The following is a 23,093-nucleotide window of genomic DNA, read 5'->3' as shown; positions in this document are numbered from 1 at the left end:
GGCAGCTCTGTGCCTGGAGCTCTGTCTGCAAAATCCATGCTGGAACGCTTACGGCATCTCTGCATGTAGGGGTGCCCAGAACTGCAACCCTGGAGTATGCGTTGCTGCCCTGGCCTATGTGATCCCCTGAAATCAACCAGGACATGCTGGGAGAGGGAGACAGTCTAAAAGAGACACACTCATCGGCAGACAGGGAGGCCTGTGGGTTCTGGAGGTTAACTGAGAAAGATAAAATTAACCCATTCAGGGAGCTGGAGGTTGCCATATATGTTTGCTGAAAGCTGGGGCACTAGAGTTTTTCATCTAGCAATAAGAAAGCATACTTCCTTGAAAGGCAAGAAATTTTGTTTGTTTCAGGCCTTCCTCATTCTGCACATGCAACTGAATTTTGAGCCTCACTAGGTGGGTGGATTTTAGGCTGTTCTACATCATCGTAGAGGCCAGGTACGTAGGCTTGAGCACCCCTACCCTACTCTTTAGCTCTCCTCCACCGTACACATACACGCATATACATATACACACTTTAACCAGAGCCATCTCTCTGCCTTTATCTTTTATTCTTTGAATTAAGATTTCATATGAGCAGAGAGTGCCTGGATAAGAAAAGTTTGAAAACCACACAAATGAGTAATCTCTAAGCTCCCTACAGTTCTAACATTTTACACAGAACTTTATTCCATAAATACCAGGAAGCCTCAGGACAGGAGAAAACAGGCAACCTTCTGGGGCTTTTCTGCTTCCCCAAACACTACCCATTTGATGCTTGAAACACTCCAATTAGAGATTTGTTCCTTCGGCTCATAATGCTTCCTCTCGCTTTAAATGCAAGTGTTTCTGGGGAAACAATACATTAACTCTGTCAATCATCAATCAATCAGTTCCTATCATTCCCTTGATACGAATGAATTTCTCATATACTCTCCTGAGAGCTGGTTTTAGGAAGGAATGAGAACACTGGTTCCCCGAGAGGGAAGGGAGGCTAAAACATAGGTGATGTCATTTCACCATGGCTAGTCCCTGGGAAGATGTCTCATTGGTAAATAAGTAGATCCTTAGCAATTTTTGCACACCCATTGACTTGAGGAAGTATTGTCTGGACCTGATAAGACATTTCATTGAGGCACTTCCCACTTGAAGCATTACCCCCATACCCTGGTACAACAAGGAACACAATCACCCAATATGGCCAATCATGATTCTTTTCAGCACAAAATCACTCCCTGCTTGATTTCATAACCCAAGCAGAGCTTATAATGGGCCATAAATTGCAGGGGAAACGTCAGCTGCTTGGAATCTCGGGATTTATCCTCCTCCTGCTTTCACTTTCTTACCCGGTGAGGCACACACGCACGAAGTCTGCTGCGTTTTCTGAGAAGTGTTCTGGTAAAGGAGGCATTAGCCCTCGGTGTGCGCCAATGTAAAACATGGCTGCCATCCTGTCCATGGAAGCTAGTGGGGGCTTCCCTGTGGCCATCTCAAACACAGTGCAGCCAATGCTCCAGACGTCTGACTTCCATCCATAGCCAGAGTCATTGATGATTTCCGGAGCCATCCAATACGGAGTCCCATGCATGGACTTCAGCATGTCACTGTGGGTACCATTTAAGCCAGCCCAGGCCAAACACTTGACACAGCCAAAGTCAGTCAGCTTTATTTTTCCATTTGGCATAAGCATAATATTATTTCCTTTGGTATCTCGATGCACCACACAGTTCTCATGGAGATAAGCAACACCTTGCAGAATTTGTTTTGTATATTTACAGAACACCATCTCAGGCAATGGCCCAAAATGGTTTATAATACTAGAGATTGAGCCACCAGGAACAAACTCCATGAAAATGCTTACAACGTTCTCCTCGAAGCATGTCCCCAAATAGGCCACAGTGTTGACATGTTTCAGTGCTTTGAGCAAATCTACTTCTTCCTGCAGTTTCCTATATTCTTTTTCAGTAGTTAACTTATCAGAGGTATCCAAAGCCACCTGTTCTACAGCTATTAGCTGTCCTTGGCAAGTAAGACGACAATATACCTAGAAGCAAACCAATGCCTTATTATTAAATGTAAATGATGACACTTGTTCACAAAATGCCTCCCAAACACTTGTCTTTCTCTAAGCTGATACATCCCTACCTAAATGCAAAGTACTTAAGCAAATTGAATGTTTCACTGGAGCCAAGATGGGGATAAATAAGTAGCATAGTGAATGTGTATCATAATGGCTTGGGTTCAGTCTTCTCTTTACCAATCTGTGTAAATATTATCTAAAGTGCTGGGAATTTAGATGATCTTTTATGCAATTCACAAAATGTAAGGAACATCTTTTGTTTTTGCCACTCAGCAATGATTCTTCCAACTTCTGGTAACATAACTTGAACCGTTGAACAAAGAGACTTCTTTCCCACAGGACTTGGACCTCAGAGAATTAGAGGCTTGAAATACAATGGCCATTGTACTACCCCGTGGAGCCTGAGAACCAGAGCCAGAAGGAGACACAGAGAGGCCAGATCCCCAAGGACATTGTCTGACCCCTGAAACCAGCTGTGCCCAGAGCCAGTCCTACTTCAAATCCTTCAGTTACATAAAGCTGTGGACATCCTTTTCCTCAAGCCAATTTAGGCTGGGTTTCCTATTACTTCCAACTGAAAGAGTTCTAAGTAAAAGAGTATACGGGGTGGGGAGGGCACTCAGGAAGATTAGGGAAGAGGGAGGAGTCGAGCAGGAGTGGAGACTTTTTATTTCAACATGTTTCGTGTTTCACTTACTGTGCCGTAGGCTCCCTTCCCAAGGGTCTCACCCTTGGTCCACAGGATAGGTTCTTCATACTTTAAACTGTTTTCAGAAAATGTCTTCTTTTCTTGTGAGTTGAAAAATCTCTCCTCTTTGTCACATACCCCAAAGCCATTACTGTATCTCTGGGAGAATGAGACACAAAGAAAAGTCATCATTACATTCTGAGTCCTTGGGACGGAGAGAAAGGGTGGAGAGTAAGGTCTTCCTTTCTTCTAACTTAGGACCAACCAGAGAAGGCCAAATATGCACCCCTCACCAATCCCGTGGGAGGCCCCTTCTAGTTAGCCCACCTACAGCTTCCCCAGGACAAGAGCCTCCAATCAGGGCACACCTGAAGCCTTTTTTCCACTAGAAAGCTTTCCTACTCCTTGCCTGCTTTTGAGTCTCAGCCAAACACAAGTGATGGCGGTTGACTCCTTTGCTATAGTGAGCTCTGAATAAACAACCTTTGTTCTATTTCCACAACATACGCATACACTCAAATATACACATAGGTAGGCACATATGCCTACACTTCCATACACATACACATTTACACACAAATATACATACAGATAGATACTGTCTCTCTTACACATACACGCACATACATTCACCCATGCACAGCCATGCAAGCAAGTGTAATGGTCAAGACCGGCTGCAGTAGACTCAACATCCATAGTCCTCTAGACCCTTGCTGCTCAAAGGAGAACCTACAGACCAGCTGTTAGACTTTCAGAATCTCAGGCCTCAGACATACCAAATCAGTGTCTACATTTCAGCATGACCCTCAAGAGATGTGCATCCACAGTAGACTTTGAAAGGCCTTCCCCTGGAAGTCAGGAAACAAGTATATTTCTGTAGCGCTTAGACCATGTTTACCAATTGTTTGATTAGGACCAAAACTACTTTGTCTTGATCTCCTCTATGAGTTCTTAAAAATAAATGATGATGGTGATGTAGAGGCACGGTGACGGTCCTTAAGAATAAGACAGGGCTTCCCTGGTGGCACAGTGGTTGAGAATCTGCCTGCCAATGCAGGGGACACGGGTTCGAGCCCTGGTCTGGGAAGATCCCACATGCCGCGGAGCAACTGGGCCCGTGAGCCACAACTACTGAGCCTGCGCATCTGGAACCTGTGCTCTGCAGCAAGAGACGCCGTGACAGTGAGAGGCCTGCGCACCACGAAGAAGAGTGGGCCCCGCTCGCCGCAACTAGAGAAAGCCCACGTGCAGCAACGAAGACCGAACACAGCCAAATAAATAAATAAATTTATTTTTTTAAAAAAAGAATAAGACATTGCACAGGATTTCCTTCCTCAGGAATGAGCACGGGTGCCTCCTGAGGGCCATTTGGGTTCCTCCTCCCCAGCCTCTCATGTTTCTATCCAAACTGAAATTTAAGGATTGCTTAGAGATGAAAAGATCACAAAAGGTCAGCTTTTGACTCTGTGATTGCAGGGTAAGGTTATGGGCTGATTGTATTTACTAGCTTGTTAGCTTTTCTTGAATGTGAAATGGCAGGCTGGTGGACCCATCTCAGACACACAGGCATGCACACACGTACCCCCAACTCCCAGCCAAGCCTGGCAGCCTCTGTGAATCACTGCCCACGTCCCAGCCAAGACCAGGCTCACCATGAGGGTGAAGCTGGCCTTTTACAACCAGGAATATTCCCACTGTGTAGTAATTAAGAGTGTGGGGCTGTCCTCACCACTCACTACCTGCATGCCTTTCTAAACCTCAGTTTCCTTGTCTGCAAAATGGGGACTTGTTATTACCTTTAGTATTGATCTCATGGAGCTGTTATGAAGTATAAAAAGGAGACAGTATGATGTGTCTCACTCATATGTGGTAAGTTCTCAGTAAACTTAGCTATGGTATAATTATTTACCTTGTGTATTCTTCTGATCAATTATTTAAAATAATGATTCCTGATCCTGAAAGAGTGTGATATAACCTGAGTTAGTGTACAGTAAATAATGTTTCAGCTAAACCTACTGTTTGTCTTTAAAATTTAGTAGAACAGGGGCTTCCCTGGTGGGGCAGTGGTTGAGAGTCCACCTGCCGATACAGGGGACACGGGTTCGTGCCCCGGTCTGGGAAGATCCCACATGCCGCGGAGCGGCTGGGCCCGTGAGCCATGGCCGCTGAGCCTGCGTGTCCAGAGCCTGTGCGCCGCAACAGTGAGAGGCCCGCGTACTGAAAAAAAAAAAAAATTTAGTAGAACAGGAGGCTCATATACTTCAGTGAAAACTAAAACAAACGTAACCTTACTACCTGCTGATATTCTTCTCACCGCCCCACTCCAGTGCCAAACAAATTTTTAAAAAATGTGTTCAGGATTGTTGTTTATGCTTCCCTGAGAGCAACGGCTAAGTCTTGTACCCGACCATGTCTTCAGTTCTTATCCCAATACCAAAAACACAGGAGGCATCAATAATATTTTTGTGTTAAAGTAAACCATTTGGGAACAAATGCTCAGGTGCAGGGAATCTTTGAGAAATGAGCTTTTCATGTTTTCATATGGTCTTTTGGAACTAGATGGTGAGCTACTTCGGGGGCTGTGTTAATTTCTTTCTATCTCACACACCACTTAGAGTAATGCTTTACCCATAATTACCTCCCTGCTGTTACTTGTTGATTGAAAACATCATCACTGAATATAATATCTACCTATTTCAATAAGTAGCTTTGCTATATTAATGTAACCAAAGTGATTCCATTGCAGTGTCAGGCTAGCTAAATTCTAGAAGTAAGGCAACATAATGAAAACGTCTTAGCCCGGGAGTCAGGGGATCTGGATTCCAAACTTGCAACCAAACAATGAGATCTTGATGAAACTAATTGTTTAGGGTTACTGATTCCTCATTTGAAAATAAGGGGTTTGAAACAGATTGTCTCTGAGATCCCTTCCCGCCCCAATGAATCTCTGATTGTAATTATACCCACCTGTATTTTGACAGTTGTCTCTCCGCCTAATTCTTGCATGGTATTTCCTCTCTTACTGCGGGCAAGATTTCGGCTTTCAGGATCTGTTTCATCTGCCATTATTTGGCAAGAGTTGTCGTCTTTCTCATCAAGAGCTAGTAGTTCTGCAGCTACACAACCTAACAGTTCATCTGGAGATTCTTCATTCTTTACAGGGTCTAGAATTTCTTGGGCAATTGAATCTGCATCATTTAAAGTTTTTCCAAATGTTTGACATGGAATTGACTTATTAGCCAAACTATCATGATCCAAAGAATGTGCCCAATGTTGATATGCTTGAGAAGATGCACTTTCTTGTTTCTCTTGGAAAGAGAAACTCATAAGTGTTTTAGACTTATCTGAAACACTATCAAACTCTACATCGTTAGTTAAAATTTGATTAGCAATTAGTTTCACCAGGAGATACTACAGTCTGCTTTTCTTGCAGTACATGCTTGCTGGAACTCTTCTCACTGGGCAGTGCCCAGCTGTTTTCTGAAAGGACAAATGGGGTTTGGTGATTTGCTCTTCGAGTTCATGCAGATCTCTGAGGCTCGTGGCAAGTATCCGATTGCTAGAAATGTCTCCTTCGTCAAGACTTCCTCCACAATGGACAAATCTGAGACAGGAAGGAATTCATTCTGTTCGGTGGACTGTTCATGAGTCTGAACCATGTTCATGGGCAGAGCTTCATCTTTGGAAGATAGAAAATCATTTCCTGAAGACTTTATCTGCTATTCTGGTTCTGAAATACCATCACCATTTTCAGTGTCATTGCTACTTACAGGCTGGCAACACTTTTCTTTTCTTTTTTTTTTTTTTTTGCGGTACGCGGGCCTCTCACTCCCGGGGCCCCTCCCGTTGCGGAGCACAGGCTCCGGACGCGCAGGCTCAGCGGCCATGGCTCACAGGCCCAGCCGCCTCGCGGCATGTGGGATCCTCCCGGACCGGGGCACGAACCCACGTCCCCTGCATCGGCAGGCGGACTCTCAACCACTGCGCCACCAGGAAAGCCCCAACGCTTTTCTTTAGAAATTAAACTTTTGTGCTTTTGTTTAATGCCAAGAGAAGACTTTGGGGGTTTAATATGTGGTCTTTTCTGAGAGAGTCTGGTTCGGCTCTTGCTGGTCCTCTCGCTGTGTGAAGATCGACATTTATTGGTGATACATCTGCCCGATGGAGCTGAGCATATCTCTCGGAAATATTTGTTTTCATGCTGTTCAGCCTCTCGCATCTGACGATAAATAGGAGTCCTGAACGTTTCGTAGATTCCACGTCCATTTGCAGTTGAACTGATTTCTTTGAACATGTCACTGTACTTCAGATCTAAGTAATTTAGTCTTGGCTCTGTTGGTTGAGCAGAGAGAGGAACAGAAGACATTTTTATTCCTGGATTTTTACAGATGCAAGAGAATGATTGCTTTTCAGGTTTCAAAGCCCGGTAAGTGGATTGCTTGTTTTCTATCTGTGGCATTCTCTTTTGAAACTTGGGTGATTGCCGAGGTCTGGGGTCCACAAGCCCCAGAGCAGGAAAAACTTGAGTTTTTATGCTGGTTTTGTGCATGGTAGGCTTCATGGAACTTTCAATGGAAACCATGAAATTCTGAGGTGTCCTGTTACTGGCCTTGGTCTTTGAATCCAACTTATTTCTATGGGTTTTCATTTTATGCCTGTCGTTTCTTGGTCTGCAAGTATGTTGAAGCTACTGTTGTTATGAAGGATGCCCTTTCTTTTTTGGAGGCTTGGTTTAGTTATTGCTGGTTCCTTGGGAGTTTCATCTCCAGGGAAAGTGATGTGGATAAGAGGCACCATCCCGTTCATTTCTGGTTTGGTTGCCTCTGCTACTGATATTTTTATGTTTGTCTCCATGCTTCTGTGATCTTCTGGGAGCTTTTCAATGGGGTCATGAGGAACTATATTGGACAAACTTTTAAGAACAGTATACTCTTCTGAAATATGATTTGGCTCAATTACTTCCCCTTTATGTGCTGAAGCAGTTTTTGAATCCGCTTTATCATTTCTAGTCCCTTCATCCTGGCTTAGAGTTATTTCTGAATGCAGGGCTTCTTGGAACTTGACTGGTTTGATATACCCAGCTTCTGAATCTTGTTCATAGTGTCTTTCCTGATGAAAGAGATTGAGTGTTCTCTTCTGCTCTTCTCACTTCAGCACCATTGCAGTCAATATCCACTTCCCTATCTGTAGGAAAATTGCCTTCCTTGAAATTCTCAAAGGACACCAAAGACTGTCCTTTTTCAAAGTGAGAGATTTCAGTGTTGACACATCACTCTGTTTCCTTGGATTTCCTACTCTCCTGTCTCCAGGTGTTGTCTGTGATGGTGAGCCTTCCAGAAAGAGCACATGTTTCTGGACCAGATAGAGCTATCAAATGACCTGAGAGTCTGATCCTCTAACACCTTGAACGGTGCTTCCTTCTGCTTGTTTGATGGTCTAAACTCATCAGATCGACTAACAGGCTCTGAGAGCTTAGGTATGAAAGATATGAAGCTTGGAATATTTCTTTCTCTCTCTTTCTGATCCTTATGATTTGGGGGTATAGTAAGAAGACAGGATCTCACAGGCAAGGGTGACAATGGTGGCTGAGGGAACTAAAAGGAAAGAGAAAAAGAATGAATGCAGAAACACATACGCATATCATATTAATAAAGTAATCTGAAGAAATTTCAAGATTCTCTTTAGGAAGTCCTTTAAAGTACAAAGTTATCCTGGAGATCACAGTTTTAAAAACTAAAATCTTATGCCTGGTGTTTTTTAAGAACCAAGGTAAGACAATACTTTTAAAAACCAATGTTAACATATGTAAAGATTCATGGTTATATGTTTAAAATAAAGGCCCTACATTGTAAACAATAGAACTTTTAAGTTTTTTAAAACTTCTATTCTCTTTTCTGTTTACTTTCTGTTTTATTTCATTCTCTTTTCTATTTACTTTCCATAGAATTGATCTAAGATTTTTAAAATTCCCTCTTAGAACAGCTTAAAATTGCTGTTACATTTACTGTAATAGTGATCCTTAGGTTGCAAACCAACCCAGAATTTGTATTCAGAACACAACTGTTCCTCATTATTTGGCTGAATTGTTTTGTTGAGAGTGGCTTATAAACGTGCCTCACTATACACTTGAGAGTTAGCTCCCTAAATGGGTTTTAATTCTCCTTGGCCCTCCAACTATTTTCAAATTAAGCAAGTTTATATTATTATCAACCTCTAGAGGTCAGTGTAACCCAATATATAATATTCAGCTTTTTGGTTGGTTAAGCTGTAAGCTCTAACTTTACAGTTTTCACTGTGGCCTTCCCCCTCCACCACCCCACCCTCCGGGTATAGAGATTTGATAACTAATTATATCAGAATATTTATAGGCATAGATCACGAGTGGTAATTGAGAGCTTTATGTTTAATTTTCATTCTGTTGCCACCTGTGTGTAAGAAGACAGGAAAAGGAAACTGACACTAGAAACAGGCATTAGAAACAGGTGAGATGCAGTATAATCCCCTAGTTTCATTACCTAGATGACTTTCTTCCATCTCTCAAAATACAGATTCTCCCAGTGCTTAAACACCTCTGCAGTAACAGCCATTATTTCATTTATTTACTTTTTAGGCCAATGAAGTCCTTTTTTCAACACTGAGCAGTACCTATGCATTTTCTCAAAGGCTCACAGAATACAGAAGAGTCAGTTGAGAGAATTGCAAGGCTCTTTCCAAACGCTTTACTTACAAATGAGACAACTAGGAAAATCTTTCTACCAATGGAAAAAGAATTACCTCATTTCTCAATATGTTAAAAGAAGAAAAATTAAATATGTCCAAAAGAGCTACTCACTTCATTATGTGGACAACGGGAAACACCCCAGAAAAGAAATATACGTGTCAAGATATAATTTTCCCAGAAATTAGCTCCTCTATAAACTGTATGTGAGTTGTGGTTTTTCCAAGATATATGCTGAGGATTTGGGCTCTGAGTTTTTTTTTTTTTTTTTTTGCGATATGTGGACCTCTCACTGATGTGGCCTCTCCCGTTGCGGAGCACAGGCTCTGGACGCGCAGGCTCAGCGGCCATGGCTCACGGGCCCAGCCGCTCCACAGCATGTGGGATCTTCCCGGACTGGGGCACGAACCCGTGTCCCCTGCATCAGCAGGCAGACTCTAAACCACTGTGCCTCCAGGGAAGCCCTGGGCTCTGAGTTCTTTGATAGGATTTGTCTCTAACAAGATGCTTTGGTTAATCCTTAAGTCAAAAATGCTCACACTACTCTTACCTCAATTCTCCGGCTACTATACTTCATATTAGAAGAGGAAAACACTGTAACAAGAAAAATTATTATTTTTTATAAGTTTTTTTTAAAAAAGATAAATTTATTTATTTATTTCTGGCTGCATTGGGTCTTCCTTGCTTTCTTCCTTTCTCTAGTTGTGGTGAGCAGGGGCTACTCTTTGTTGCAGTGCTCAGGCTTCTCATTGCAGTGGCTTCTCTTGTTGCGGAGCACGGGCTCTAGGAGCGCAGGCTTCAGTAGTTGTGACACATGGGCTCAGTAGTTGTGGTGCACAGGCTTAGTTGCTCCGCAGCATGTGGGATCTTCCAGGACCAGGGCTCGAACCCTTGTCTGCTGCATTGGCAGGCGATTCTTAACCACTGCACCACCAGGGAAGTCCCCAAAATTATTATTATTATTATCAGATATTCTTAGTAGTAGAGTGAACACAGTCGGCCTTAAGCCAGGCGATGGCGATGGAGTCATCTTGGTGCTGAGGTTTGAGGAAATGTTGTCAAAATGAAGAATTTTTCCAGGTGTAATCCACATGGCAGTGGGTACAGAATGATTACACAAAACTACTGCTACTGAAGAGGGTTGTTGTTTTATATACAATGTTGTTTTTTATATATATATATATGTTATATATATGTATATATCTCTGTTTTATATTTATAACATTTGCGTATATATAGTGATATTTATTTATTTTTATTTATATTCCTTTTGGAAGCACATGACCTCTGGATCAGAAAGCAGAGCACTTATCACCCACAGGGCATCCTAGTGCCAGTTCCCTGCAGCCCAATTTCCCACAGGTTGACACAAATGAGAACCAGGTGCTTACCTGCACCGGTAGTGAGGCTGCACCGTAGGAGGAGACCCTGAAATTATGAGACTCAGAGCTTATGTATAGAGTTCTGGCAGTTCAACCCATCTTCCCCTTCTGAGAAAGAGAGACCTTCACTATGAAATGTAAGCAAGTGTCTCCAGGAGAAGGGGGAAATGTGTCTCTGGGTTTTGTCTGTTTGTTTTTTACCCTATTAAGTAAGTAAATAGCTCTTGGCAAAGCCAGCTTCAGTCTTTCTGGAGCAATAGCTTATCTCTAACTTCCAAGGCATGTTTGCCATTCAGTCATCTTTCAACCCAATCTCCTAGTGCTTTTTGCTCAGAAAACCCAGACTTTGCAGAAATGTGAGAGTATTTATGTATAATTGTCTCCCATCCGTTGTTCGAACTCAAACATGGGATAGATCATAAATTCTGAAGGAGTGCGGGGAAGGGCGAGATGAGATTTACTAGGTAGGGTAAAACCCAGACACTGTTTTCTTCTTACCAAAACATCAGAATGTTTTGGTAAGTGGGGTAAACCACTTTGGTAAGTGGGGTAAACCCCACTCACCATCATGGGTTAAAGCTGAAGCCAAAAGCTCCAATGTGTTCAGGGTCAAAGTAGGCACATAAATGAATGAAGTGGGGTAAGTAGGGACCGTGGTGAACTGAAATTATGTGCCCCAATTACAGGGATATCCATTCCCCAGTTCTAGTTGGTGTTGTCCATTCCAGATGGGTAGTCCAGCACTGCTGGATCTTCCAATTGCCAAGAGAAGCCAGAGAGCTGGAGACTTTATGTGAAATCTCCTTCCCATTCCTTTTTAAAATACTTTGAAGGCCGAACAAAATATGCCTGTAGATCCTTTTTGGCCACAGGCTGCCATTTTGAAATTTCACTTAACAAGACCTCTCTGAGATGTACCACAGGTAGAAGCCATTCTCAGGTGAAAAATGGTCACCTAAGAAGAGGATTCCAATAGGAGGGGGATGCGGGCATTCCCCTTAGCCACAGCTGGCCAGAGCACCACCCCAATTCTTTTTTTTTTTTCTTTGCGGTAGGCGGGCCTCTCACTGTTGTGGCCTCTCCCGCTGCGGAGCACAGGCTCCGGACGCACAGGCTCAGCGGCCATGGCTCATGGGCCCAGCCACTCCGTGGCATGTGGGATCCTCCCGGACCGGGGCACGAACCCGTGTCCCCTGCATCGGCAGGCGGACTCTCAACCACTGTGCCACCAGGGAAGCCCCACCCCAATTCTTTATCCATTTATTTAACCAATATTCACTGAGTGCCTACTGAGTAGCCAACACTGTCCCAGAAGATGGCAATATAATTGTGAACAACAAAGACAAAATTCTTGCCCTCGTTGAGGTTGTATGCTAGAGGTTGAGATTTTCTGTTGAAAAGATATTACGAGTTAATACTAGAAATATAACTGAATATGATTTATAGTTGGGTGCTTATGTATAACACCTTGAGTTTAAAAAAATAGGGTATTATAAATATTTAGATGAGTAATGTCAAGTATTGATAAGGAATGACGTGAGATATAAAGGCACTCTTAAGCATTTCTGGTGAGAATGTAGAGGTAAGATCTTTCCAGTAGGTAATGTGGTAATATATATTGAAAGCCTTTTTAAATGTGTATAGAATTCCAGTTAAAAGATTGAATGTACAAGCTTTTCTCCACTCTCTCCACAAACCTCACTAAAATGATGGTAGACTAATTTTTTAAAAAGGTAAAGAAGGGAATTCCCTGACAGTCCAGTGGTTAGGACTCAGTGCTTTCACTGCCAGGGCCCGGCTTCGATCCCTGGTCTGGGAACTAAGATCCCGCAAGCCATGCAGCCAAACAAAAAAAAATAAAAATAAAAGGTAAAGAAAAAGAACAGCAAAAACCTAGAGGGTAAAACCACACATGCACGACATCAACAAAATTTTGGAAGGTGAAAACTGTATGGATGAACTTCCTTGGTGGCGTAGTGGTTGAGAATCCGCCTGCCGATGCAGGGGACACGGGTTCGAGCCCTGGTCCGGGAAGATCCCACATGCCGCGGAGCAACTAAGCCCATGCACCGCAACTACTGAACCTGTACTCTAAAGCCCACAAGCCACAGCTACTGAGCCCACGTACCACAACTACTGAAGCCCGTGCGCCTAGAGCCCATGCTCCGTAACAGAGAAGCCACCGCAAGGAGAAGCCCGTGCACCGCAACGAAGAGTAGCCCCTGCTCACCACAACTAGAGACAGCCCGCACGCAGCAACGAAGACCCAACACAACCATAAATAAATAAATTTATTTTTTAAAAAAACTGTATGGATGAATAATAACCAGTTTAGTAGTCAGCTTTCTCTGTTCTGCTCAATGCCTGCAGAGGGTAGAACTCAACAAGAAATAATAACCCCAGAAAGGAGCAGGAATTAAAGATACCAGGTACCTCTGAGGGTGGGGTTGCAGGTGAGTCTGAAACAAGGGGTTGCTTCAAACTCTGTACAAGGAGTTGGTTCCAGATTCCCTGTCCTGTGTCCTGCCCCACTTGTCAGGAGTTGCTCTTCTCCATTCCTGGCTGGAAGTTTATTCTCTGAAGAGCTTGAAACAAAGATGCGAAGGAGCTAGGTACAGCTGAGAGCAGAAAAGGGGTGCTGGACTGAAAATGTGAGGATAAATGAAAGCCTCCACATTGACATGTGAAGCTCCAGCCTTATAACCTACAGGCAGGAGCTTGGATTCTCCTTCCCTCGGGCAAACTAGCTGAGAGAAAAGCCTACCTACGCATCCTGACACTAGGGGAATCCGTCACCCAACCACCAGGTCTCTGTCCACTCCACAAGCCCTTTTGAGCCTCTGGCACTTTTTAGTCTCCCCCTCTTAAATACAAATAATCGCCAAGGATCAACTGATATATGGGAATAGCCTCTAACAATGAAAATACACAGAACAAAACAGAAAGAAAGAAGAGAGCTCAGAGGAAATAGAGACAATGAAAAACTACCGTTAATATCATTCATGTACCTTCTTCAGGAAGCTACAGGAAAATTTACCTTCCTAAAGTGAATGCATTAATCAAGAGAGAGGAAACCGTGTACCCAGTACACAGGGGTTCAACACAGAGGGTAGCCAAGGGCATTTCCAGGATAATGGTGAGGAACTCCCAAAGAGACAGCTGGTCAGGAGGTCCAAAGACCAAGTAACACAGAGTGAAACAGGAGGGCAGAGCATTCCAGGAGCAACGTCTTAGAAAACAAAAGAAACCAATGGATTACCTGGTGTGCAGTTGCTGTATTGAGGTGCGTTTCACAGGTTCATCAGACAGGATGGGGATGACTTAGTGACAGATATACAGAAAGTAAGCAAATGGTGAAATGAGGCAAGTGTTAAAGCCGGGATAAATAGAATGTCTCAAAAGAAAAGCAATGTAATCATAGCACACCCTGGGGCTCATCTGTGAATGGTATTTTACCTAGTCATAATAAGGGAGACATTGAATATTAATTTTTTTAAAGCACAAAGATTTCGAAGGTTGCCTGTGTGTGTACAGAGTAATATAAAATTGTTAAACCCTAATAGATAATGCCTAAATTAAGCAATCAAGCAATGTAGTTATAAACATGTTATTTAGAAAAGTGGAATTACATTCTAGAAGAAACGGTCTTGAAACAGTATTTGTACTTCTTATTTCCTTTTATTTTTGCTCACCTGTCTTTTCTGAATTTTTCTTAATCGACATATATATTGATCGTCTAAAATTTAAGATTGCATTTAAACAAAAATATTTTTAAAAAGGGAACAAACACCAGCCTGGTAAACCCAGCTGACTTCTTCAGACAAGATCGTAACACCAATGGAGCAGATCCCATCACAGAATACCGACCTAACCCAGTTTGTTCTTGTTTGAATGTGCTACTTTGATTACGTCTTCAAGACTTTCTGTGGTTTGGCCAGGAGAAGAGGATATTTCCATGATATCCAATTCAATCTCTCCATCCATCCTTCCTCCAGTTTGTACCTGAACCAACTGCCCTCCCTTTCTCTAAATTCACCTCCACCACAAGACTACATGTTTCTCCTTTTTTTCCCTCATAACTAAAGTGGGGCTCAAATGGGCAATGTGAGCTCTGAACACACATGACATAGTGCTTAAGCACGTTGGCTTCAAAGACAGGGGGTCCAGGTTTGAACGCAGCCTGTGTAACCCCTTAGTTAATGTGACCTGGGCATGCACTTAACCTTCTGAGGCTCACTTTCCTCATTTCTAAAACAAGCATGCTAATATCACCTATATCAGTGAATATTTGTGCCTTGAGGTAATAGGCACTCAATAAATGGTGACTGCCATTGTTATTAATTCAATATACATTTTAAAATAGTTATGTGTCAGATCTGGAGCGAGGTGTGCAGAGGTGCGATGGTTTTTGCCTTTGTCATCTGGTGAAGACCAGCACAAAAAAAGACAGTGACAATTCAGCATGATGGGTGTTATGTTGCAGACAAGGTCAGGATCCTATGGGAGTCCAAAGGCCTGGTGACTCCCCCAGTCTTGGGGACATTCAGGAAGACTTCCCATAGGAGGGGGTTTCTAAGGGGAGAGCTGAAGGATGGCTTAATGTTCCGGCAGAGAAAAACAACATGTGCAAATATTCACATATTTGTTCTGGGAACAGAAGGCGTTTGGTTATGCTTATGTTTAGCATCTGCTGAGGAAGAGTGGCAAGAGAGGAGGCCGAAGAGAGGCTGTAGACAACTGGGAGTGAGATTTCTGGATTTCAAGGAAGAAGACCCTGGGTCTACATCACAGTCCAGACCTGATGTTAACACTTTTATACACAGCCTATTGAAACTCGGCTTCAACATCATGTTAAATGAAATCAGCCAGACAGAAAAGGACAAATGTTGTATGATTTCACTTATATGGGGGACATAGAATAGTCAAATTCATAGAGACACAAAGTAGAACAGTGGCTACCAGGGGTACGGGGGGAAAGTAGAAACGAGAGTTAAAGTTGAATGGGTATAGATCTTCAGTTTTGCAAGATGAAAAAGTTCTGGGGATGCATAGTGGCAATGGTTGTGCAACAATGTAAATGTATTTAATTCCACTAAACCGTACACTTAAAAATGGTTAAAATAGTAAATTTAATGTGATGTACATTGTACCACAATAAATTTAAAATTAAAAAAATTTTTTAAAACACCACTGCGTCATTTAAATTTCATTTGAGCTCTACCCTTGCACCCAAATCCTATAAAAATAATTCTATTTTTTTCCCTTTTTTTGGTGAAATGCTTCACATTTCCTCCGCTGTGCGATATCTCTCATTGCAATAAGCCAATAAATGCAAAATTTTGGACAATAGGTTTGCCCTGGTGGTTTAGGCCACTTGGTTTCGGACAGTGGTAAGCAGACATCAATGAGAGCAACGTCCTAAGGGGAAACACTGGCACCAGTGTGCTATCTGGTAAATAAGTCTTGGGCTAGATAGAACAGCTAACTCAAATCTTGGAGGAAAGCATCCTCAGGAGGCCCCCCAAACTCCCATAGATAAAAATAAACCAAATATGAGTTCCCTGTAAAGATTTTCAAACGCTGAAGAAAAAGGTCAGTAAAGAAATATTTATGGACGAAAGAATAAAGGAATAACTGTGTAATTAAATGAACTCACCTTCAGATTTTCTCGGCTGCCCCTTCAGAAAGTGAGGAACATCTTCTCTGGCTACAGACTTGGAGATGTTCGGTTCTAAGCAAGGTCTTGGCAAAAAAAAGCCCAAGTTCACATTGCAGAGCTACTGGTAATGTTCCTCTTTCTTCAGGAGTAAAGGCTGCCTGGTCACCATATTTGTCCTGGAGCCTACCATCTCAATTTAATTGGAAGTGAAACAGAATGTGCTGGTACCCATTCCTGATGCACTGAGGTTATCTGACTAAAAGGCAGGAGAAACGGTTTGATTTAAAAGTCATTCCCCATGTCTTCTGGGTCTCCAGTTCTCAGCCCAGCCCAACATCACTAGAAAGTTTGGAGGACTACTTCCAAACGGTGCTGCTGTGTGGAATGGCTGTATTTCTGAAAGCACAAGACCTCCCTGTCCTCTGAGTTGCTCCCCACCTCATATGCCCTCTGCCCCTCACACTTTAGTTTTCCCATTCCCTGTTTCCTCAAGCAGAGAAATCAGAGGGGCAAAGGGGAGACGTAGGGGGTGCATCCTTGTACTTCTCCAAAGGTGTTGACCAAAGGCCTTTGACCATTCTCCAAAGGCCCAGTGCTTCTCAAACTATCTTTGGTGAAGAATGCTTTTAAAATTTTCCATTGCATTGTGGGCTGAAACTTTTGTAATATGTAATCAAAGTGAAAGACTATATGAAATGAACATATGAAAAATTAAAAGAAATTCAAAAACATGAAAATGAATTATAAGACACTGATGAAAGAAATTAAAGATGATACAAGTAGACAGAGAGATATACCATGTTCTTGGATTGGAAGAATCAACATTGTGAAAATGACTCTACTACCCAAAGCAATCTACAGATTCAGTGCAATCCCTATCAAACTACCACTGGCATTTTTCACAGAACTAGAACAAACAATTTCACAATTTGTATGGAAACACAAAAGACCCTGTAGCCAAAGCAATCTTGAGAAAGAAAAACGGAGCTGGAGGAATCAGGCTCCCTGACTTCAGACTATACTATAAAACTACAGTAATCAAGACAGTATGGTACCGGCACAAAAACAGAAATATAGATCAGTGGACCAGGATTGAAAGCCCAGAGATAAACCCATGCACATACGGTCACCTTATCTTTGATAAAGGAGGCAAGAATATACAATGGAGAAAAGACAGCCTCTTCAGCAAGTGGTGCTGGGAAAACTGGACAGCTACATGTAAAAGAATGAAATTAGAACACTCCCTAACATCATACACAAAAATAAACTCAAAATGGATTAAAGAGCTAAATGTAAGGCCAGACACTATCAAACTCTTAGAGGAAAACATAGGCAGAACACTCTGTGACATAAATCACAGCAAGATCCTTTTTGACCCACCTTCTAGAGAAATGGAAATAAAAACAAGAATAAACAAATGGGACCTAATGAAACTTCAAAGCTTTTGCACAGCAAAGGAAACCATAAACAAGACCAAAAGACAACCGTCAGAATGGGAGAAAATATTTGCAAATAAAGCAACTGACAAAAGATTAATCTCCAAAATTTACAAGCAGCTCAATAACAAAAAAACAAACAACCCAATCCAAAAATGGGCAGAAGACCTAAATAGACATTTCTCCAAAGAAGATATACAGATTGCCAACAAACACATGAAAGGATGCTCAACATCACTAATCATTAGAGAAAGGCAAATCAAAACTACAGTGAGATATCATCTCACACCAGTCAGAATGTCCATCAACAAAAAATCTAGAAACAATAACTGCTGGAGAGGGTGTGGAGAAAAGGGAACACTCTTGCACTGTTAGTGGGAATGTGAATTGGTTCAGCCACTATGGAGAACAGTATGGAGGTTCCTTACAAAACTACAAATAGAACTACCATATGACCAAGCAATCCCACTACTGGGCATATACCCTGAGAAAACCATAATTCAAAAAGAGTCATGTACCACAATGTTCATTGCAGCTCTATTTACAATAGCCAGGACATGGAAGCAACTTAAGTGTCCATCAACAGATGAATGGTTAAAGAATATGTGGCACATATATACAATGGAATATTACTCAGCCATAAAAAGAAAAGAAATTGAGTTATTTGTAGTGAGGTGGATGGACCTAGAGTCTGTCATACAGAGTGAAGTAAGTCAGAAGGAGAAAAACAAATACCATATGCTAACACATATATATGGAATCTAAAAAACAAAACAAAACACAACAAAAATTAAAAACTGGTCATGAAGAACCTAGGGGCAAGATGGGAATAAAGACGCAGACCTACTAGAGAATGGACTTGAGGACATGGGGAGGGGGAAGGGTAAGCTGGGACAAAGTGAGAGAGTGACATGGACATATATACACTACCAAATGTAAAATAGATAGCTAGTGGGAAGCAGCCACATAGCACAGGGAGATGGGTGTCTTTCATACCAGTTTTATAGTCATCCTTGAGGGCAAACACTTAGCTGACAAGTTGGAGTAAGAAAAACATACAGCATACTTTCCTAATAACTAAACTGTCAGTGAAAATGATGTTCTAGTAAAGGCTAGGTACAGTTAGTATTTTGCTGTGGAAATTAGAAAACTGGGCAGTGTATTCATGTGAACACGTTCTTAAGAATGACTGTACTTTTACAATCATTGAGGACTAATAAACCCAGGTTATTTTTTTTTTTACCCAGAATATTTTTAAGCAAATTTAAGGTGTTCAAAATCTGTTAATTGGTTGATTTCTTCTTTTATTTTAAAACAAGGAGCAAAGATACAATAAGCGAGTATGAGAAGTACCTGCCTTTTTAGACATTGTGAAAAGTTAATGGCTCCTAAATGGAAAAAAAAAAATTTTGGTCCTAAATGGCGGAGGGGAGGGGGAAAGATTATACAACATTCTGGCTCTGAAATCATCTTGGAACACGTCTGTTCTCTTTTTGTCTTTTGAATACTGTGAGTAGTCACGGGAGCCTCTAAACATATCCAGTGATCCAGGAAAGAGGATGCACTGTTAACATGTAAAAATAAAACACTTGCTCCCATCTGAGTGAATCTTTCCAGTAAGAGGATGTATTAATAAAATAACCCTGGGACTTCCTTGGTGGTCCAGTGGTTAAGACTTCACCTTCCAGTGCAGAGGGTGCAGGTTCGATTCCTGGTCGAGAAGATAAGATCCCACGTGCCTCACGGCCAAAGACCCAAAAAATATAAAACAGAAGCAGTATTGTAACAAATTCAATAAAGACTTTAAAAAAATGGTCCACATCAAAAGAATCTTTAAAATTAATTAATTAACCCCACCAGAAAATGTTACAGTGGAGAGAAACTAAAAGGCAACATTTAAACACAACCAGAAACATAATTTCCTTGCAGAAGAGGTGCAAATGACATTCATAAAAGTTTGGAAATGATGATTAATTTGTTAATGTAAGTGCTAAATCATTAAAATGAATATTTAAAGTTGGCCTAACCTAATTCATTCAATGAAGAAAAATTATTTTCTCCAGAAAAGTCTTACTTTTCTGTGTTTTCCACTTGTTCTATTTAAATTGATGGGAATCGAGGTTCAAAACATTTTGATAACCTCTCCATGTTTTGATAGTTTCCTAAATCATGATTTTCAACAGAATTTTTTAAAACTACATTTTCCAGCCTTTTTTGCCACTAGAGTTCAGAAAGCTAACTTGAGACATGGATTCACGTGGGTTACATGAGAAAAGATAAGGCACAGGCATCATTTGCTGACGTGGGTGTCAACAGAGGAGGGAGGTTCTGAGGTCAGTGTGGGAGCAGCTCCTGGTTGTGGATGAAGCAGCATGACCTGGGGGTCAGTAGCCAGTTTTGAGATGTAGCTACAAGAATTCTTTCTGACAATCCAACCTGGGGTCTGTTCTTCTCCTTTGGTTTTTCAATCGTCTGTGAACTTTCTAGTATCTTTGAAAACTTCCTTGCTTCTTCACTCAAGTAGAGTAGATTCTGTTATCTACACTTAAGAATTCTGATGATACACAATTAAAAATAAATTAAGCCCAGAAATTTCAGAAAATAGGTTCTTATTCACTCATGAAAAGGGTAATTTTACACGCTCAATTTCCAGTCTATGAGGTTTGCATCTGATATGTTCTGGGAAAATAGCTGATTGAGGAATGCAAGATTTTTACACTAAGGAAAAAGATGAGGGATTTTGCGGGGGGATTTTATTTTACAAGTTACCATCTGTAAAAGCCCATAATAAAGCAAATGTATGCTGCAGGAATACTTAGTTGTTAAAAGACCAGGGGGAGGGGCTTCCCTGCTGGCGCAGTGGTTGAGAGTCCGCCTGCCGATGCAGGGGACACGGGTTCGTGCCCCGGTTCGGGAGGATCCCACATGCCGAGGAGCGGCTGGGCCTGTGAGCCATGGCCCCTGAGCCTGCGCGTCCGGAACCTGCGCTCCGCAGCGGGAGAGGCCACAGCGGTGAGAGGCCCGCGTACCGCAAAAAAAAAAAAAAAAAAAAAAAAAAGACCAGGGGAGTTATCCAAACATTATATAAAGTTTATACATACTTTAGTCAGTGATGCTCCCTTTTTAAAAGAATAATACAATGAACAGATATAAACTAAACGTGCATATCTAGAGGTTCCCTGGTGGCACAGTGGTTAAGAATCTGCCTGCCAATGCAGGAGACATGGGTTCGAGCCCTGGTCCAGGAAGATCCTACATGCCGCGGAGCAACTAAGCCCGTGCGCCACAACTATTGAAGCCCACGTGCCTAGAGCCCGTGCTCCACAAGAGAAGCCACTGCAATGAGAAGCCTGCGCACCGCAATGAAGAGTAGCCCTCTTTCGCCGCAACTAAGGAAAGCCCACATGCAGCAACGAAGACCTAACACAGCCAAAAATAAATAAATAAAATGTTAAAATGTTCATATCTACAACAGAATAGTCACATGGTATGTGCATAAAGTCTTCATAACATGTGCAAGCACTTTAACATTAACAACCTGGAATATGTTATTGGTAGAAACATGTAAATGGGATTTAAAGAGATTTATTGCTATTTAAGATGTAGACAATGCACAATAATACCCCAAACAGTTTTATTTCAGGCTTTGTGACTTAAAAGAGTAACTAGCTCTAGTGAAGACTCTTATCAACTATGAGAGGAAAATTTAGAAACATAATTGCTTCTTTCAAATGTGTAACCCAAGTTATGAAAGCTTAAAACTACAAGGGCCTAGTCGAGATGCTGCATAAGTGTTATGGTTCCTATATGAAAACCTAAAATCTTGCAAATCGATTTTAAAAGAATTATAAGCACCTCAAATGGCAAGTCACTTCCAAATGGAGCAGAATAAACACATTATTTTAACCTCTTGGAAGATGATGGGAAACACAATCAGGCTTCTGAGAACTCAGCTTTGAAACCTTTGAAAGTCAAAGGCAGATCACATAGACTGTTTGGAAGGGGATCAGAACTTGTTTATTTTAATTAGGTCTTTCAGGGTTCATGGAGTTAATCATTTCAAATGTTATTAAATTATTCCCCGCCCTCCGCCAGGGGAGAGGAGATACCGAGTGAGTTTGAGAAAGACTGAAGACTCCCCAGAAGAGGGCAGCATCACATAAGGGGCCAAAGGAGACAGCAGCTAGGACAGCACTGTGGCATTCAGGGTGGCTGACAGGGATGAGAAGAAAGACATCCAGAGAGCAGCTTCCCTGGAGTGTTAGAAATACAAATAGGAAAATTATCAGAGATTGGAGCAGTTCAAATAAACATTTCATTTAAGAAGTTTGTAGGGGGACTTCCCTGGTGGCACAGTGGTTAAGAATCTGCCTGCCAATGCAGGGGACACGGGTTCGAGCCCTGGTCCAGGAAGATCCCACATGCCGTGGAGCAGTTAAGCCCGTGCCACAACTACTGAGCCTGCGCTCTAGAGCCCGCAAGCCACAACTACTGAGCCCACGTGCCACAACTACTGAAGCCTGTGCGCCTAGAGCCTGTGCTCCACAACAAGAGAAGCCACTGCAGTGAGAAGCCCACGCACCGCAAAGAAGAGTAGTCCCCGCTCGCCGCAACTAGAGAAAGTCTGCACATAGCAACGAAGACTCAATGCAGCCAAAAATAAACAAATAAATTTATTTTTTAAAAAAAGTTTATAGGCGAATAGATGACAGACAAATGTGATCTCTGTGATGACTATTTTTTGACGTGAGAATCTGCAAATACTTTGTGATCTGTTCAATGCAAGGACACTTATGGGTAGGACAGGATGACATATTTGGAATGGGCATTGTTCTGGAAAATTCCAGACTTATGACCTCCTAGAATACAAGAGTGCAACTTGGGGCTTTAGTTCTTTGTTCAGGCCCGCAACTCCCCCTCAAGGGAGGAGCTCTGGGATGACAGATAGTGGAGAAATGCTTGGTCCTGGAAGAGAACAGATCCCTGGAGCTGATGGAAGATTCTGAGAGGAAAGAAATGAGGAAAAAGATGTTATTAGACAGAAAAGATAGGAGATGAGGACAGTAGGCTGAGCTGGAGTCGGGTAGAACAAAGAGGAGAGACAGAAGAGGGATGCCCATTTTGGCTGGGCAGACTGACAAGACT

The 23,093-nt window shown here is 42.1% G+C and overlaps 1 protein-coding gene across 1 annotated transcript in view; it reads right to left on the bottom strand.

The window, feature by feature from the left end:
- Nucleotides 1–23,093, bottom strand: part of MAP3K19 (mitogen-activated protein kinase kinase kinase 19) — a gene marked incomplete at both ends in the record, with an annotated part of 45,161 nt that overhangs the window by 3,347 nt on the left and 18,721 nt on the right. Inside the window, 13 exon segments of the mRNA XM_082658924.1 lie at nt 1,332–2,029; nt 2,763–2,912; nt 5,721–6,158; nt 6,160–6,263; nt 6,266–6,328; nt 6,331–6,472; nt 6,476–6,526; nt 6,736–7,418; nt 7,421–7,856; nt 7,858–8,022; nt 8,026–8,056; nt 8,058–8,347; nt 10,022–10,065. Of these exon segments, the coding sequence (XP_082515050.1) occupies nt 1,332–2,029; nt 2,763–2,912; nt 5,721–6,158; nt 6,160–6,263; nt 6,266–6,328; nt 6,331–6,472; nt 6,476–6,526; nt 6,736–7,418; nt 7,421–7,856; nt 7,858–8,022; nt 8,026–8,056; nt 8,058–8,347; nt 10,022–10,065 (3,295 nt within the window).

Source organism: Grampus griseus, assembly GCF_964374135.1.
Source record: "Grampus griseus genome assembly, chromosome: 7".
Lineage (NCBI taxonomy): Eukaryota > Metazoa > Chordata > Mammalia > Artiodactyla > Delphinidae > Grampus > Grampus griseus.
This window is presented reverse-complemented; position numbering and strand designations above follow the sequence as displayed.